This window comes from Hippoglossus hippoglossus, chromosome 1 (genome assembly GCF_009819705.1).
Source record: "Hippoglossus hippoglossus isolate fHipHip1 chromosome 1, fHipHip1.pri, whole genome shotgun sequence".
NCBI classification, from domain to species: domain Eukaryota; kingdom Metazoa; phylum Chordata; class Actinopteri; order Pleuronectiformes; family Pleuronectidae; genus Hippoglossus; species Hippoglossus hippoglossus.
Window position 1 is genome coordinate 15,273,506 of NC_047151.1, and position 17,367 is coordinate 15,290,872.

A 17,367-nucleotide genomic window follows, 5' to 3' on the forward strand; every position below is an offset into this window, starting at 1 on the left:
CTTCAATGTGGCCCAGGATGCATTTGCAGTCACATTGTGAAAACACTGCGGCCTCATGTCATGTCAACTGCAGTGAAGCACTTTGTGTTGCTGTTATAGTATTTCAAATTTTCATGGTGTATATTAGTATGTTAATAAATGCATACCATTTTAGTAACTGCAGGTAATCTCTGCATTTGTTTGTGTCATTTCTGAACGTCACTATATAAATCGTATCCGTATATGGAATCACTACACAGTACATGTACATGTTGCCTAATGTCCTGAAAATAATTGCGGGACATAATTACAGCTAAGATGATATTAATCAGCCATCATTTGCGTCTTTGTCTTTCATATCACATGCACAAAAGATTGGTCAGGAACTTGTAACAGACATTTTTCTGACATTTCTTGGATTCATTAAGCAAAGAAGAATGTCGACTGCAAATTCATAAATAATCAAGAATCATCAGTTGTTGATATATTGTTGCAATCTGTTCGTTGTTGCATTGTTTTTCATGCAGACTCAATTGTTTTCAATACACTGTACTCTCGAGATTTATTGCTCAGCTGAATAATTTGATGAATCTCTGCTAAAATGTCAAAAATGAAAAGGAGCCAAGGTTTATTTTTTCATTTACGGGCATCTGCATTGTTCCCAGCATCAAGCTCTGCTCTCAGTGAGTGATGCTGCGGAGAAATAATGATCTGGACTAATGATGATGGGTAATTATGCTGTGCAGTAAATAATTACAAGCAAATATTAATTCACTCTTATCAGATCTGAAATAAATTGGGGGATAAAATTACACTTTTATCTCACGCAGATCACTGTGGTGGACGTCAGTTGTATTGTGTGTCATGTAAATTGCTAGCCGACGCTGCTATGTGATTATGTAATGACAGAACTGTCGAGGCGACGTCCAAGATCCACTTCAACTGCTGCAAAACACGCGTGTAGGTTTGCTGAGGAAAGTTCAAGGGATGTGAGGTGGATTGAGGGAAAAATAAACTTCACATCGTCCGGCAATGTGTCTGGAGGCTTAGCACATAAGTGCTCCGTGGATGAAATGGATTCACATCCTCTTGAGTGTACGGAGCGGCCTGCTCTGCAGACGGGTACGATGACTCTGAGCAGTGAAATGTAGTTCCTCCTCCTCCTCCTCTTCTTCTTCTTCTTCTTAATCCTCCTCAGAAGAGCAGCAGACCCACGACACAATGGGAATAGATGGGAATATGTCCAAATCAGACACACACACACACACTAAGGTCTTCAAAAGTACTGATACTTTGAAACTGTTTCAATACCACATGTTTGAAACGATGCAGTCTACGTTAATTTCACTTTTGATCAGAAACAGATCTTCAATCAGAATCCGGAGGGAGTCAGTAAAAATACTAATGTTAGTACTATTATTATACAGTAGTTTTAATGTTTTCTACAAGTAAAAGTAAATGCAACACTAAAATCAAAGCCAGGGAAATGTTCTTAAAGTATCAAATATAAAAGTACGCAATTATGCAAAAACGAAATGCCCCCAGAAAGTGACAAAGTGATACCATCACAATTCTTGCTTTGTTCAACACTACAAAGCATGATTATCCAAGTTCTCTTCCATTTTACAGACCGGTTTGGTTATTTGTGGTTATCTATTCCTTGTATAAATGAACTGATTAAATAAATATGTATTGCTTCAAAGAAAAGTATTGGGCTACATGTACAATAGGGCTCAACAGGACCATTTCCTTGTACTAATATTGTTAAAAAGTCTTTAAAAAACTGGTTTAGCGACAACCTTAATACACACACACACACACACACACATCTTGAGGCAACATCTACCCATGTAACATTTTAGTTTGAAAACAACAATTTCAGACTAAAACAATCTCTGTCCACACAAGCGTTTCGGCTCTGGATCAGTTTTAATCCTTACATACATGCAAACACACCTGAAAACATAACTGCTCAGATACACTGGACAAACAGTTGTATCATTGTAAAATACGGAATTTATGTTGGCAAAGACAACAGGGTCAGCAAAGCCTGTGATTGTTTATCCACGTTGCGTTCTACACTGGTGGCCGAGGCTGACGCCGGTTGTTTTCTTCCGGAACGGGTCATGTGATTGGAGATCTAATCAGCAAGTGGTGGTGAGCGTCTAAATCATCGCTTCCAAACATCACAGTTTCTGCACGTTCAGACTAAAACACGTCCCGGGAGGTTTCAGACTAAAACAGGGTCAGCAGCATAACCCCATTTCTCAGCTTTAGCAGCTGAAAAAACGCCGTGGCCGAGTTGACGAGTTTTCAAACGAAAACGTAGAAGTGTGGATGTAGCAGCAGGGTCCGTGTGTGAAAGGGATCACCGTTGTGAGGAGATGGTGTGAAGGAGGAACTCTGCTTTGGTTTTTCTCGCCCCTCCGAGCTCGTCTGTCCTCCCCCTCCTCCCTTCTCCACCATCTGTTGACTTCAAGTCATTTTTTTAGTCTCCTGATTGCTCACCCGGTCCTCGCCAGCAGTTTGGTCTTGTGTTTTTTAGTCACCCCCCACCCCCCCTGAAACACCACCACCTCTGCCAGACAGGTATCAGCTGCTTCATTTGTCACCAACAAGAAAAACATGACTAGCATCAATAAGAATGAGAAATCATTTTGTTTTTCCTGCTCTGTGCTAGTGACTGTGGTTTGGAGAGTGAGACTGATGCACACTCATGTCGAGCAGCCTCCGTGCAGCCCTCCCTCCCTCCCTCCCTCTCCCCTCCCTCCTTCGTTCCACCCAGTTCCTTAAGGAAATTAAGCACATGACTCCGCGCATGTATGAGTCATTGTCTTTGCTCCCCTCCATCTCATTTAGTCTTTCTTTTCTCTGCTGTCCATTTCCCGCTGCACTTCTCCAGCTCTGGTTCCTCCTCCAGTCACTCCATCATATGAAATCCAGATGTTACCAGATGTGTGTGTGTGTTTTCACAGCACCTCCTCCCTCACTCTGACACAGTATACTGCCCTAATAAATCTGGTGTTCTTGCCTAATTGTGTTGTGGTGTTGTTTTGATCCCCCTCCTGCTCCATACCTCCAGTTCAATGAGTCTGGAGTTTGGCCTCGCTGTAAAATAAGGTTTATTCTTTATTCATGTTATTCAAGCCTCTAAGAAGCGATTCATTATTTAGAGCTTCTACCTCCCAAAGCCAGTTCTCTAAGTACATTTTTGGCTGTGAGATAGACTCGCACATGATGCATTTTTCAATCACGAGGACACTTCTTTCTCCCCCGCTCTCCAGACCAGGTCTCTTGCCTTTTGGAGATGTTGCGCTCAGTTTTTAGTGAAGCGGCCCCATGGGGTCCGGAGTTAGATGGCTACAGTATTAATCAGGCGAACTCAAGCTGTGAAGCGTGCAGAGCAAAGTGTTCCCCCTAGGGACAGAGCAGACGAGGGACATTGGTTCCAGATGAAAGGAAGATCAGGGGGAAGGACAGAGGGAGGAGGGAGGAGCCGAGTTGTTTTCTAATCTAGTGATATGAAGCCAGAGACAGGCAAATCTGTTTTCCCCTTCAAAGCGAGCTGTAATCGCTGTGAAAAGCTCCTTTTTAATGGAATACATTAGCATAAAAGCCGGAACACAGCATAATGAGTATAAATAAAGTGAGTTACAAACTATTTTAGGGACTAGGGACGTGATTTATGTTTAATATTTGGCTCCAAACAAAATGAGTGTTCTTTTTTTTCCTTCTCCCGACTCTGCATCTTGTTTAACTGTAATTACTCACCAGATGTTTGATGTATCCATCTCTTCTCCACGAAGCCAGAACATTGAGAGGAATGTGTCGGAGATTGCATCAGGGGCTCACAATGCCATTTCACACCGACGGGCTTCATTCCCGCTGACACTCCTGACCTATTTATGATTTAAGAGCTGTGGTGAGACACTTGTTCTTTCTGCCCCGTCTTTCATCTCCTGCTCGCATGATCTCACTCGCCCCCGTTATCGCGTCTTTACAAGGAGACAAAAGATCCGCTGGGTGGAAAACTCCAGAGGAGATAGCAGGAGTGTGTCACTGGAGTTAATTTGATTGGGAGTCGCTAACGCCAGAAGAGTCAAATATAGAGGCGCCACTAACTGGGTGTAAAGATCGAGTAAATACAGGAACAAACAATTCTGAGTAATAAAAATGATATGAATTAACAAAATACTCACCATGTATCTTCTCTCTTTCAGAATAACGACCCCTTGACCCTTGGTTACCACGGCTACCCGTCTCTTAGTCAGGTAAGGAGACATTTACTCTCTCTAACACGTGTAAAAATACATATTTTATAATCTCCTGCCATCCAGCCCTGTGTTTCTTTCATATCTGGATGCAGTATATATATATATATATATATACCGGAGCATTTACATGGCTCAGTGAAGCTCTCTAAACCACAAGGTGGGGGTGTAGATTATAGTTTGTCAGTCGTGTAGAAGAAGACATGCCTCCACATCCTTCACTCTTCCAGTCAAACCCTCCCACTACTTCTTATTTGTCCATGAAACAATCAGCAGTGTTATTAATCATCTCTCAGCTCGGAAAAATGCATTAATTTTCTTTTTTAACACCTTGAAAAACATGCAAATATTCTGGTTTTTCAGCCCACAAACAAACAAACACAAAACAAAAACAGAACAAAGAAGCCAAACAGAACCTGTATTGCATGTCGTGTTTGTTGTTCTGTGTGTGTGTGTGTAAGTGTGCGGTGCGTGTGCGCAAGGCCACAATCTGTTTACTCTTGTTTGTATTAGCCTGCTGATTGTGTTATTAGACTGTTCAGTTTATGTGGTTAATCCTTAGATCATCCTCCGTTCATCCACTCATCCTCTCATGCTCTGCCCATAATCCCCTCATCCCTCACTCCCTGTGACGCCCAACAACCTCTGGCTGCTTATCTGCACTTCATCGGCCCTAAGCCTTCACTTGCACTCTCCTTATTCGCTAGAGGGTGACTGATTCTTTTTTTTTTTTTGCTTTCCCTGGTTGTACAGTGCTGGTTAGAGGCCAATTAGCCAGTTTTCATTTTACAGTCTCCTTCCCAAATGATAGTTTTCAAAGAACAATCATAGTGGACTGAAAAGCTCTCATGTCGGGATGGAAAGAAATCGGTGGACGACTTCTTCAGGGGCCGAGAAGTGTGAACTGGCTTCTGACCGAGGGAGAGAGAGAGAGAGAGAAAGGCAGAGAGGAAGAAAACAATGCTGGGCAGCGTCGGCTCCCTCAACACCAAGGTGCTAAACTGTCAACAGCAGTGCGAGAATGATGTGATCAAAAGCTCCTTGAAGGAAAAGCCTGGAGAGCAGCAGGACGTGTCAGGGCAGACGTTTGCAGCTGTGGAGGATGAAACTTTTTCTGGCATTATCTGTCTGTTGAAGTAACGTCTCCTTATATAGGTAAATCATCTGCTGATGGCTTTATTCAAACATGACAGGACGTACAGGGACTGAGCCAAGAGTTAGAGCTGAGGAACATGAGTAAGTTGCCAAATACAATAATCTTTTGGATTACTGGCTCGCAGGCGTCATCTGTGATAGATGTTCAAACGTGTTTTATCATTGACGCCTGCTTCTCCCACCGCTTTTCATCTTAATTAATGTTTTTCGTGTATTTAATAATTTATCAGATAGAATTTTAAATTCTGCTTCGTACTTTTAATGTCCAGCAGCACCCACGTAGTATTAATAATAGGTTGCAACAGTTATTTAGTTGCTGTTTGAAGCAATCTGCTTGATATTTACATTTACTAATCTTATTTGCAATCTCATATTTCATGGTTTTAAAAATATTTTAATATTTTCTATCCATAAAAAACAAGTGACACATTGATTTAAATCTTGTGTCTGCTGTTGTCTTCACATATAATTTATTATCCTTGTTCATATTTGATCAAAATATAACCATTTAACATGAATTAAAATTATTTTTGCATTTATATTCTGTAGTTTGCTCCGTAGAAGCACAGTAGTTCTAGTCGCTTTTATTTCATATCTATTAGATGTTGTGCTGAAGACAAATACTGGGCTTTATGAGTTCAGCCACTCCATGTTTTGAAGACATTGTTGACTCTTCTTTAGCCTTTTTCTTTTAAATAATGTGACATGATAAGTCTTCTCAGCCCAGGTTGTCTGACTTTGCTGTCAAGAAATATCTGAGTCGTTCTTCTAATGTAGCTGCTCAAGGCTTGTTTTCCTGAATGTATCTGGGAAAATATCTGGCTCTTCAGCTAGTAAGCGCTTTACTTAATTCCCCATCTACTTTCTAACTTTATCTGTGGTTTGGTGCTGGGTAGATAGCGAACATTGCTTGTGTGTGCTTTAACAATATAATCGAAAGCTGCAAAATCAAAAACAATAAGCTGAAAGAGGCTAAAATGTCTCCTGAAGCTGAGTGGAACAGTAGAGTCATGTGATAATTATCTTTAAAGCCCCGTTTCATCTGGTTAAAAAAAAACACCAACACCCACTGATATTTACTTCCGGGTCAAATGACTCTGTAGTAGACACAGTTTTTTATCGGCTCCGGTCGGCAGTGATCGAAACATGACACCTGGGAGAAAAAAGCTCATTTATTTTTTATCTTTGCAGTCTAGATGCTGAAGCAGCACATTTTCAGGTGCAACATTGTGACGTGCATTGAACTTGCAGGCGTAGGCGCGTAAATAGCCTTGAACATGTGTGTACTGATTGTTTTTGAACAACGTGCAGCAGTGATTTGGTTTTGTTCGTATCGTGCAAGATGCAATGCTCGTGACGTCAAAAGTGAATCACTGGGGATGATAGCAGAAAGGCTAACTCCTCCCTCTAATGAAAATGGGAAAGGAGTCAATTACCTTTTTTTAGTTTTTGTTTCCCCGCGTTTCAAAACCCCATCTGCAAATTTTGGCGTAAATGAGGTTTGTCACTGTGACTTTTGCTTTACATGTTTTAGTGTTTTTTTAACTATTAAGATAAAAAATATACCGATCAGTGCCGCTTTAAGGATTTATTTTGCCGGTTTGCAGACTCGAGCTGTGCTTTTACCAGGTCAGTTGACTCCAGACAGTCAGACTCTGGTGCTTATTTAAACATGAGACAAAGATGTAAAATTGCCAGCACGTTTACGTAACGAGGAGCATGTCTGAGAGGGGAGAGGGAGAGGCAAAGTTTTCACTTGCTCTCCCAGTGGTGCCAGCAGCCCCATTTAACTCACCTACATGGAGAAAGAGAACAGAAGGAATGAGAGAGAGAGAGAGAGAGAGAGAGAGAGAGAGAGAGAGAGAGAGAGAGAGAGAGAGAGAGAGAGAGAGAGAGAGAGAGGAGGGAGGGACTGCGACATGAGAGAGGAGCGGGAGGGAGGGGCAAGTTTGCAGGTGTGACGGGGGGCGTCAGGCTATCTGGGTGAGAGAGAGGAGGAAGACTGGAGAAGAGACAGAGGAGATGAGCAGGCAAGGGCACGGCAGCACAACAGAAGGCTGGGGGTAGAGGAGAAGCAAGGAGCGAGTGGGAGAGGGAAAAGAAAAGAGTGAGTGGGAGACAGAATAGAGAGAGAGAGAGAGAGAGAGAGAGAGAGAGAGAGAGAGAGAAGGAAAGAAAAAAGACTAAGCAAGGGAGAGGGAGAGTGACAGGGACAGAGGCCAGAGGAGGAGGAGGAGGAGGAGGAGGTGGGGAGGACTGGGTTGGGGGTTGGTGGTGGCGGGGGGTTGGCAGGGCAGACAGAGCGAGCGGGGGCAGAGAGAGGGAGATTTTGAATCTGTGAGACAGACAAGAGAGACTGAGCTGGTGAGGTGACACAGACTCGGAGAGAGGGAGAGCGAGTGAGGCAGCGTGATAAGAGGAAAAAGGGAGAGAGGAGCGGCGACAGTAGGGAGTTGTTGCACAGAATACGATGATGGGACTGTACTTTCCTTCCGTGTTGTCGGTGAGTGTTTATCTTGATATCTCTTTTCATATCCCTCCTGTATGTATGTATGTATGTGTGTGTGTGTGAGTGTGTGAGTGTGCGTGTGCGTGCGCTGTATCTCTCCGGGCTCCACTGTACATGAAGCGGCATCAGAGCGGGCAGCACTGTCACTGAGCATGAAATGTTAATTAACTACTAACAGATGAGGACTCTACTTGACCCCTTTACTCGAGCGGTCCAGTCAGGGCATTTCAGACTCCTGTCAGGACTTTGGCGGCCAGTTGCTACGAGGTATATAAACAGTGGGGACTACCAGTGTAGCGGGCGTAGATGACAGCGATGATACAGGCTGGAGATTGTATCGCTACAATTATGATTTGCCGTGGTGAGACGCACGAGCGGCGGCGTGTTATTGTGCGGCATTGTTGTGGCATCTGTTCTCCTGCCCCGAGCTAGAAGCGCACGCAATCTGAACATCAAGAGCTGTTACTGCCAGTAACCGTGCTCTGCCATGTATTATGTATGCTCTAAGGGATCTTATGTGAATGTATAGTACGTGCGGCGTGTTGGTCGGCGCAGCTGGATGAAGCGGCGTGGCGTGTTGCTCCTGCGAGAAACTCCTCAGATATTTCTGAGTGGAAAAGGAGTGGAAGCAGTGAAGAAAGAGAAGGGGGGGGGGTGGAGGAGAGGTAAGTGGGGGAAAGAAAAAGTCTGTCGTCTTCTTTATGGCCCCTGCAGCTGTCTCTGTACATCGTTCAGGCCTGTGAGCGAAAGGGACAGGTGTCCACAGAACAGTTGTCTCTGTCTTTTTTTCTTCTCCCTCGCTTTCTCTCCCTCATTCTTTCTCCTCCTCCCTTCAGCATCTCGTCTATTCAGCTAACAACACCTCCTCACTGTAATTTCTGTGTCACACATTTCACAAACACACAGACGCTCAAGCACACAGTGGGCTGCAAAGTTGGTGCATGAAGTGTCTCGTTCATATCATTACATTTCATTTAGTGGGAGTCAGGATGAGTATCTGTCCTGTCTTTACTTGTGTGTGTGTGTGTGTGTGTGTGTTCCTTTCTTTACTTGTGTGTATGTGTGTGCACACTTCTCTTTCAGCTGTACCTTGGATTCCTGCTTTCTTTACTGTTTGACCTCTTTTCTCCCTCCTCTTGCTCTCCCTGGGGCCGTGGCAGCTGTTATCTCAATGTTTTCCTTTAGGAGTCCATGGAAGAGAGGGGGATGGGTTGGAAAAGAGGGAGAGAGAGAATGGGAGGAGAATAGAAAATTGATTTTTGAGGTGACGGGACACTCTCAGCCTGTTACCGGGGAAGCCCCCGCGGACGAGGACGCTGTAGTCAAGCAGGGACAGACACACGAGCCGAAAGAGATTGAGAGCAACGTCAAGACGTGACAATATTGTAGGTCAACTGGAGGGAGGTAGTTTGCTTGGTGACGCAATTTTTTCGGCTGCAAAGCTGACTTTGCAGTTATGCACATTTGTGTAAGTGTTCAGAGTTGCCTCGTGGCAGGAGTCATTTCTTTCTTTCCAGTTCTTTTACAGTATTACTTTCTGCTAATATTTTCGGCCTGTGCAGAAGGAGGTAGAGAGAGCTGGAGTTGTAGATCGGGTGCAAAAGACTGAAATATTTTCTCAAGCCCCACCTAAGCGTGTGCCCCAAGGCAAGGGAGAGACGCCTACCTGCTGCGAAGCTATACACACCGCCACGCTCACATAAACTGTAAACGGATCGTGAGGATTCACCCACCCAACCTCTACCCCCGACCAATCTCATCCACCTCCCAAATTTCGTTATTGATTCTTCGCAGGGTTAACAATAATGGCCGTTAAATGATCCCAGTGAGCCGTGTTGCCGTGGCAACTCGCATGAGTCATTCATTTTGAACAGATTGTTAGATAGTTCGAGGCGTGAGGGAAAACGTCGAGGGGAGAACCATGAGAGGTAAACACCTTTGGCACTATGCTGTAAAAATAAAAAAGATGGTTATGAAATTGCTCAAACTTGGAGCAGCCATAATCGTTCTGCCTCTTTAGCAGCTATTTGCATTTGTAATGGCTTTGAGAAGAAAAGAAGCTGCCTGTGAAATAGATAGGGATGGCCCCCTCTGACTCAGTGGCGGTGCGGTTGACAGTGACAACAGTGTCCTACAGCCGGCTTGTGTACATTTTGAACACACACTGGACAACAGGATGTATTAAAACAGAGCTCGTCCCGAGCACCGAACAAGACAAACCTGTTTCATGGTCGTACCTAATGTATTGAAAGAGGTGTGTCCATGTTTGGTAAACACATGTGTGTCTGTGAGTTTGTGTGCTCACCTGCATGTGTTTGGCTTTAATGACGAGTAAATGTGGACAAATGGCGTCATCATCTTTTTGTCTGCTTGTTTATCTTTCATTAAATTCTGCAGCGGGCCCGGACCCACCATTGTTACAGAGATGACAGGAGAAGTCAGTGATCGTGTGTGAGTCCTACAGGCCCGTGTGTGTGTGTTACTGCCCACATGTACCTTAAGTTAAAAGGGCGAGTGTCCCGGAGCTGGAATCGTATGTGGCACCCTACAAGGGAAAAGGACGGTGGGGGGGAGGGGGCGTGTTGGGAGGGGTTTCTTTGACAGGCAGACATGTTACCCTATAAGGAGATGGGAGACAAGTGTGGGAGGAGGAGCCTGTGCGCTGCCGATATCCCGTTGCTATGGGGCAAGCGGCCCTGATTGACACGTGTGGGGGCGGGACGTATGCAAAGGGGTCCCGTCTGGATTTTATGAAGCGTAAAGAAGTGAAGCGCACAGCAGAGAGAGAGAGAGAGAGAGAGAGAGAGAGAGAGAGAGAGAGAGAGAGAGAGAGAGAGAGAGAGAGAGAGAGAGAGAGAGTGGGAGGATAGGGAGAACAGCAGCAAGAGGAGCGGAGAGGAAGAGCACGAGAGGGGGAGGAGGAGGAGGAGGAGGAAGAGTGATGGAGGAGGAAGAGGGGCTGACGCGGGGATGGAATAATTTAACAAGAGGGTGTCTCCTGGCTCATCGGTATGCCGCAGCAGAGTCTTAAGCATTTCTCCAGCTGTTTGCAGCCTAGGTAACAGCAGCCAAGATGCGAACTGAAAGCAGCTTCCCCCAGTTAATATGATTATTCAGCCAAAATATGAGCCTCCTGCATAACGGTATGAATCACATTTTCCGTCGTCAAGTTTGTTGAATTAGGCTATAGAGTAATGGCTCAAGGCCCGAGAAAGTAAGATCCTGAAATGTCATTATTCATGTGAAATGACCCAGTGCTGCCCCAGTTAGCTCTTAGCCATGTTCCTCTCCTCCTCTCCTCTCCTTCTCTCCTCCTCTCCTCTCCTCCCCATCTCCTCCTTCTCTCCTCCTCCTCCTCCTCCTCTAGCGTAGTGAGACTGCTGCAGACATTTTATAACATGCCTCCTCAGACACACTTGCCGCTGCTAACTGACCCGAAAGTAAGCCAGCTACAGCTACTGCTCTGAGTCACTGGCTTTGCCTGGCCAACGCATACACTTACACAACCCTTAATGCCTCAACGCCAGGGGAGTGTATTCACGAGAAAACACACACGCTGACATGCACACGACATGTACACAAACAAAACGTAGACAAATGCACCGCGTACAGTTTTGCTTGTGTTGCAGGGCAGCACGTCTCTTTCAATTGCCCAAGAATACCCTCCCTCTCAGTGTTTCTCTACTTTCCGGTTTTATCCTATGTGAATTAATTCGTTGGATGCTTTTATCCTTGCAGTCAGGAAAAGGCCTGTAACTTGACGGTTTGAGAGAACAGGGGAAAAACAAGAGGCAGCAGCAGCAGCACACAGGCCCACACTATTTTTGGAGATACCAAGCTGTTGACACAGTGTATCAGGTAGAGAGAGAGGGGCTGTTGAGATGTGGCTAAAATGAATCTCCTCTGAAAAGGCCAATCGTCGAACACAAACACAAGTTGTTTTTTTGGCTTGTGTTGCCGCTTCTATTTTGGTCTGGCAAAGGGAGCAGCAACAGCCGGGGTTGTCCATTCTCCCGCTAGGCTGTAGTCTGCTTCTGTGTGTGAGCAACAACAGCGCGGAGGATGTGATGATAGGACAGAAAGACAATTTGATCCTCGCTATAGCCTGAGAAAACGTCATGTATATATTATTTCCAAGCATCACAGACAAAGGAACAAAACAGCCCCAGAGTGTGCGGCATTAAAATCCGAGTCACTGTCGTTGTGTCTGAGTTGCATCACAACTTGTCAAATCCAAGGCTGACTCATGTGTAGTCGAGTGAGTTGTGTCATGAGTCATGAATGTTGGGACTGGAGTACGACGACAGTGGAGCCGTGCTGAACGTTTTGATGCAGAGTAGGAGGGTAGTTTCCCGACTATAATACGATGAAAGGTAGAATTTTATTGCTCTCACTCTGAACCGGGCACAGCGGTGCCTTGAGATGGCTGCTAATGACCGCATGCGGGTAATGACTGTGTGTATTAAGTAGTCTGCAACCAAACAGTGGGTGGCCCCGACAAAACAACAGACAGGTCGACCTTGCCATTCATACAGCTGCTCTTTAAAAAGGTTGTTTCAGAGACGTTTCTCTCATTGCTGTCTCCAGTGAATCTTCTTTTTCGCAATTCAGCAATTGACCAGTGTTGAGCGATCAACTCTCCCTTTTTAGAGTTGAGGAGGGTCTTGAAAAATCTAAAAGAAAAGTCCGAAATGTAATAATCTGAATTTTAGGCTTCAAAGGTCTTAAAGCAAGGGTCAGTAATCCTGGAAAAGCTAGCAAGAATAGGCGACTTGCTAGCAACCTGCAACCAGTACATCCCACCCCCTTCCCATCGTCCCTGCCGTTAAAGCTACGCCCCCAAAACACATGAACGTGCACTGATGGACAACTGATAGAAGCTAGGTCAGCGTGACTCGCTCGCTATATTCTGGTTATCGTCTCTGCTTCAGCGGTGTATCTCCTTCCTGCTGAAGACTCCAGTTATGTGCAGTAAGAGCACATGCATGTAGGCAGGCAGGTCGGTTAGCGACAGACATATACACCAGCAAATGGTTTAATTCAGTCTGAATGAATTGGTCGTGTTGATAACCAGAAAGAAATGACCAACCCTACCTTTTAGATATGTCAACATTTTACTGACTAGGTCTTAAATATGTTTAGGTACGTCTTGTTTTCCAAAGATACATCTTTTGGTGGCATCCATGTGCCGTTTATATTGGCAAGCTGTGATAAAACTACAAACAAGACCACAATGGAACGGATAGCTGATTATTTTAAAAAGCCTCAGTCAGAATTTATCCTCACTTTGGTTGCATGAAAAACTATGGATACTGTCTCTGCCTGTAGTTTGTGAGATAACGTTATTCTCTACTCTATTCGCTACCTCACCTTATCTTCAATTATGTGGAAGTGTAAATAATTCTTCATATCAATCTTGCTTGACCTAGATCCTAAACTCCATTTAGTCTGGTCTTTAAAGTCTCGTCTTGTTGAAACCTGCAGGAACCTTGCCTTTTTAGCAGGACTAAGGATGCAGGTCCAGTTTCTTCAAACCTGTTTCTCATCCAGGTTATCTCCCACCTGGTTACCCAGAATGACTTGCTCTGCACGCTATCGCTATCACCCCTGCAAACACAGTTACTCTGCGATGAGCCGATTGAAGGCGAAGCTATCCAGTGTTTCATTTAGCGTGTTTTGTCTCCTGCAGTTAAATCTGCCAGATCCAAACTGACTGATTCTTTTTTTACAGTGTCTGCTCTCATCCTCTGTCTGGATTGAGCAAATGTAATAAATTCAGGATGTCTCATCTGAGGATTGCAGCTCATGTTCACATTATTACAATCAGTGATGTAACAGACTGGAACCTTTTTTTTTTTTTTTTTTTTTTACCACAAAGAGAAGCATCTTCACATATAAAACTTCTTCTGGTCTAATTTTGAGCTCATGTTAATTAGTTGGAGCATAAAATTATAGCTGCTGTTCACAGAAAACAATGAAGGGAGGTGAAATTTATGGAAAGATATGCACCATGGGAAACCCCTGGAAATCAGTATTTATCCCAAATTCTTTAATGTGCAATAAAATGAAAGTTCTTGACGGTGTATATTTTCGTACATATTGGTATTATATAAGCAAAACCCTCAAGAGTCGTAATAATGAACTTTGTAACAGGCTGTGCAGGTAATGAGCAAGCCCAGGTGAGAGGAGATGGTGCTGCTTCATGAAACAAGACGGGGAGCAAAGATGTAACTTATCATTTAGCAAAATCTTCATTTGGATGCTGGTGAATGAGATTGGAAGAGGTTCATACAGCTGCAGGGTGCGGATGAGCGGACACAGCTGCCATCTGAACATGTGAATGAAGTTAAACTTGGACACTGTGGTCAGTCATCTGGCAGCGTCATTGTGCAAGTGCCAGGCACTGACGACGGAGAACGCGGTTTCTATTCTGGCGGAGGCAGTGACTCCTCACCTGGCAGGGGAGCAGCAGCAGTTTATGGTTTTACAGCGGCTATGAAAAGCGGAGTATGGCAGCACAGGTTGGTAACAGGCTTATAGTGCTGAGATTGGTGATAAACATGCATTCACCGCCTGTTATCAGGGCAGGGAGGGAGATAAAGGGATTGTCGGTTGTGATTAACCTGCTGAAATCACGGCCGGCAAACCCGGGGCTGCCGTCATAAGGGGTGGAGTTCAAAGCAAAGAGGAGCAGCCACCGGGTGAAGTAGTTTCTCATGGCACCGCGATTCATTTTAATTAAATATGTGAATTAAGGATGACACTTATCAAGATATTGCTGATGCCACGATATGAAAGGTTCCACTATGGTTAAACTGCTGAGAGCTCTTTATTTCAGAACTAGAACAGCACATACCTCCACCCAGCCCCACCAGTTCCCTTGAATTTAATCAGGCTGCACCACATTTCACACAATCATAGATATCAGTCCCCTTAACGTGCCTGATTTTCTTTCATCAAGATCCATGAATTATTCTCTGAGAAAATGGTGAAAATGTTGGAACACATCCGAACTCGCAATGCTGAAGAAAATGAAATAGATTCCTGGATCCGTCCCCTTATCTGGATATACACCTACATCTAATGGGTTCCTCACTGACCAACACCACATCCTTCCACCAAGTTTCATGGAAATCCAGTAATTTGTTTGAGTGTAATCTTGCTAACAAACAGCAGGTTTTAACATATAATCTCTGTGCAAAGTAATACAATAATCATAGTCTCATCAAATAACAAAAATAACATTTGTTAATAACAATAATAAAAATCTTTATCTGATATTCAATGCATTTTATACAAAATAATAATATAATTCAAATAGGAAACATTAATGGTAGTAATGGATTCATAAAGGCATTAAGGAATTTATGATTTGTTAGTGAATGAAGGTTTTATTCATAGTAAATAAACATGAGACTGTTATTTCCGTTGATGCTTCACTCACTATTTATTATTTGGATTCACTGAATTTTACATAAGGGCTGCCACTTTCTTAACATTTTATATATAATAATAATTTTAATGTATGATTCAAGCTATTAAAAGTTGTCCTGGTTTAAAAGTTGGTTAATAAATAATTTCTACCTGACAAGATGAAAGGCTTGAGATTCCGGATAAAAAAGATGCACTTTGAAGCAAAGGTATAATTAATTTGTGTTTTGTTGTCATCAACATGACAAGATGTTAAAAAAATAATTACCGTCTACCCATTAAATTTTTTATCGCTGATGATTTATTATTTTGAGTCTTATGAATATTCAGTGTAACACAGAAAGCTCAGTTGTATTTACTTTAGTTCACCTGTGCTGCCGACAACACAAAGATTCTCCTCGCCGCAGCTCGACCGCCGCTGCTCGACTCTCATGTCAAAATATCGAGGTGATCGGTGCCGACCGAGTGCATCCCCCCCGTTTGTCACTGAGTCGAGGGGCCTGGCTGCCATGTCACAGGTGTGACGCTGAGAAAGGTCAAAATCTGGGAGACAGATGGTGCGCGCACACACACACACACACACACACACACACACACACACACACACACACACACACACACACACACACACACACACACACACACACACACACACACACACACACACACACACACACACACACACACACACACACACACACACACACACACACGCGCGCACACACACACACACTTTTAACACTCCCAAAGGGACAGTGATCTATTGTGCAACTCAGATGGGCATCGCTGCAGCCTGTCAGTCACACACACACACACACACACACGCACACACGCACACACACTGAGCGTAACCACTGACCCATAAATCTGCTTGGATCAGGATGGATTTCGCTTTAAGGTGTCTTTTGAATCTGTTTCATCAGCTATTTTGTTAATATAATTAAATATTATATACTAATTTATCTTGAGAGATAATGTATGCATACATTTTACTATTATTACCCATAACATTTCCTCAGTAACACATTTTATAGGTTATCCAGGTTAGTTGTGAGAGAGTTATAATAAGATGTGAAAGACAGTGACGGTCTGATCAGAGACGGGTCGTTCTTCTTCTATCAGTCATCACCTTTTATCATCCATCCCCCCCCTCTCCCTCTCTCTCTCGTCCCTGCTGTCTCCCTCTGCTCTCTAACTGTTACCATTTAGGGTATCCATGCCCCACTGCCAACAGCGAGGAATGTGTGTGTGTGTTGTGTTACGGCCCGTGTGATGTTTTTGTGTCTCCACCATGTGTTTGTGGGCGCCTGTATTGTTCTCCTACGCACTCCAACGTTGGTAACTCACACAAGTAATTTCTGGGGGTAATAACCTACACGGAGCACTTTATAATCAGGCTTTCTCAGTATCAGCTGGCCTTTGTGTGCGAGCGTCAAGGTGTGTGGGCGCTGGTGTGTCAAAGGTGGTTTGTGTGCAGAGGCGTTTGGGAGTGTGTGAGTGCGTGTGCGCAGGCGTTAGTCACTCGCCATTGTACGACACACTGAGCATGGAGGCATTTGACCCTCAATAATAGATGTGGCTGCAGTGAATATTTAATGAGTGGGGGTGTAGATACATGCACGCTTTTACACACATACACAAACTCACGGGGAAATGGAAATATAATATCCACGCCTGTATGACTTTTGGACTGAAGCTCTCGGGGAAGTGGTCTCTGTGTGATCGAGTGATGCTCTCAGCAAAAGATAGCACCAGATATATTATTTTTAACCCCCTTTCCTTCCCTCGCTTCCTTCAAACAGGGCTCCCAGGATAGTGCTGGTGGTCAGGAGGGACTCGTACCCCCACCTTTTTCCGCATTCCCTCCACCTCCTCCGCCGCCCCCCCAGAACGGCCTGGCCCTGGATTACGGGGGCAGCCTGTATGCAGCGGGGGCCGTCCAGGGTCCCGTGGAAGCCGGCGGAGCAGCTAACATTGCTGCCATCGCCGCCAACAGCCTCAGTGCCCAAGTGAGTGCCGGCC

At 44.4% G+C, this 17,367-nt stretch overlaps 1 protein-coding gene across 3 annotated transcripts in view; it reads left to right on the forward strand.

Annotated features, from left to right (window-relative positions):
• The window catches only part of rbfox2 (RNA binding fox-1 homolog 2), a 38,112-nt gene that overhangs the window by 5,080 nt on the left and 15,665 nt on the right, over positions 1-17,367 (forward strand). For 2 of the 3 annotated variants that reach the window (XM_034582299.1, XM_034582309.1), the window contains exons 2-3: positions 4,200-4,250; positions 17,148-17,354. In XM_034582299.1, coding sequence (XP_034438190.1) covers positions 4,200-4,250; positions 17,148-17,354 — 258 coding nt within the window. Of the gene's footprint in view, positions 1-4,199; positions 4,251-7,664; positions 7,909-17,147; positions 17,355-17,367 lie in introns of those variants that run through there. The other variant, XM_034582315.1, reaches the window with a different exon arrangement.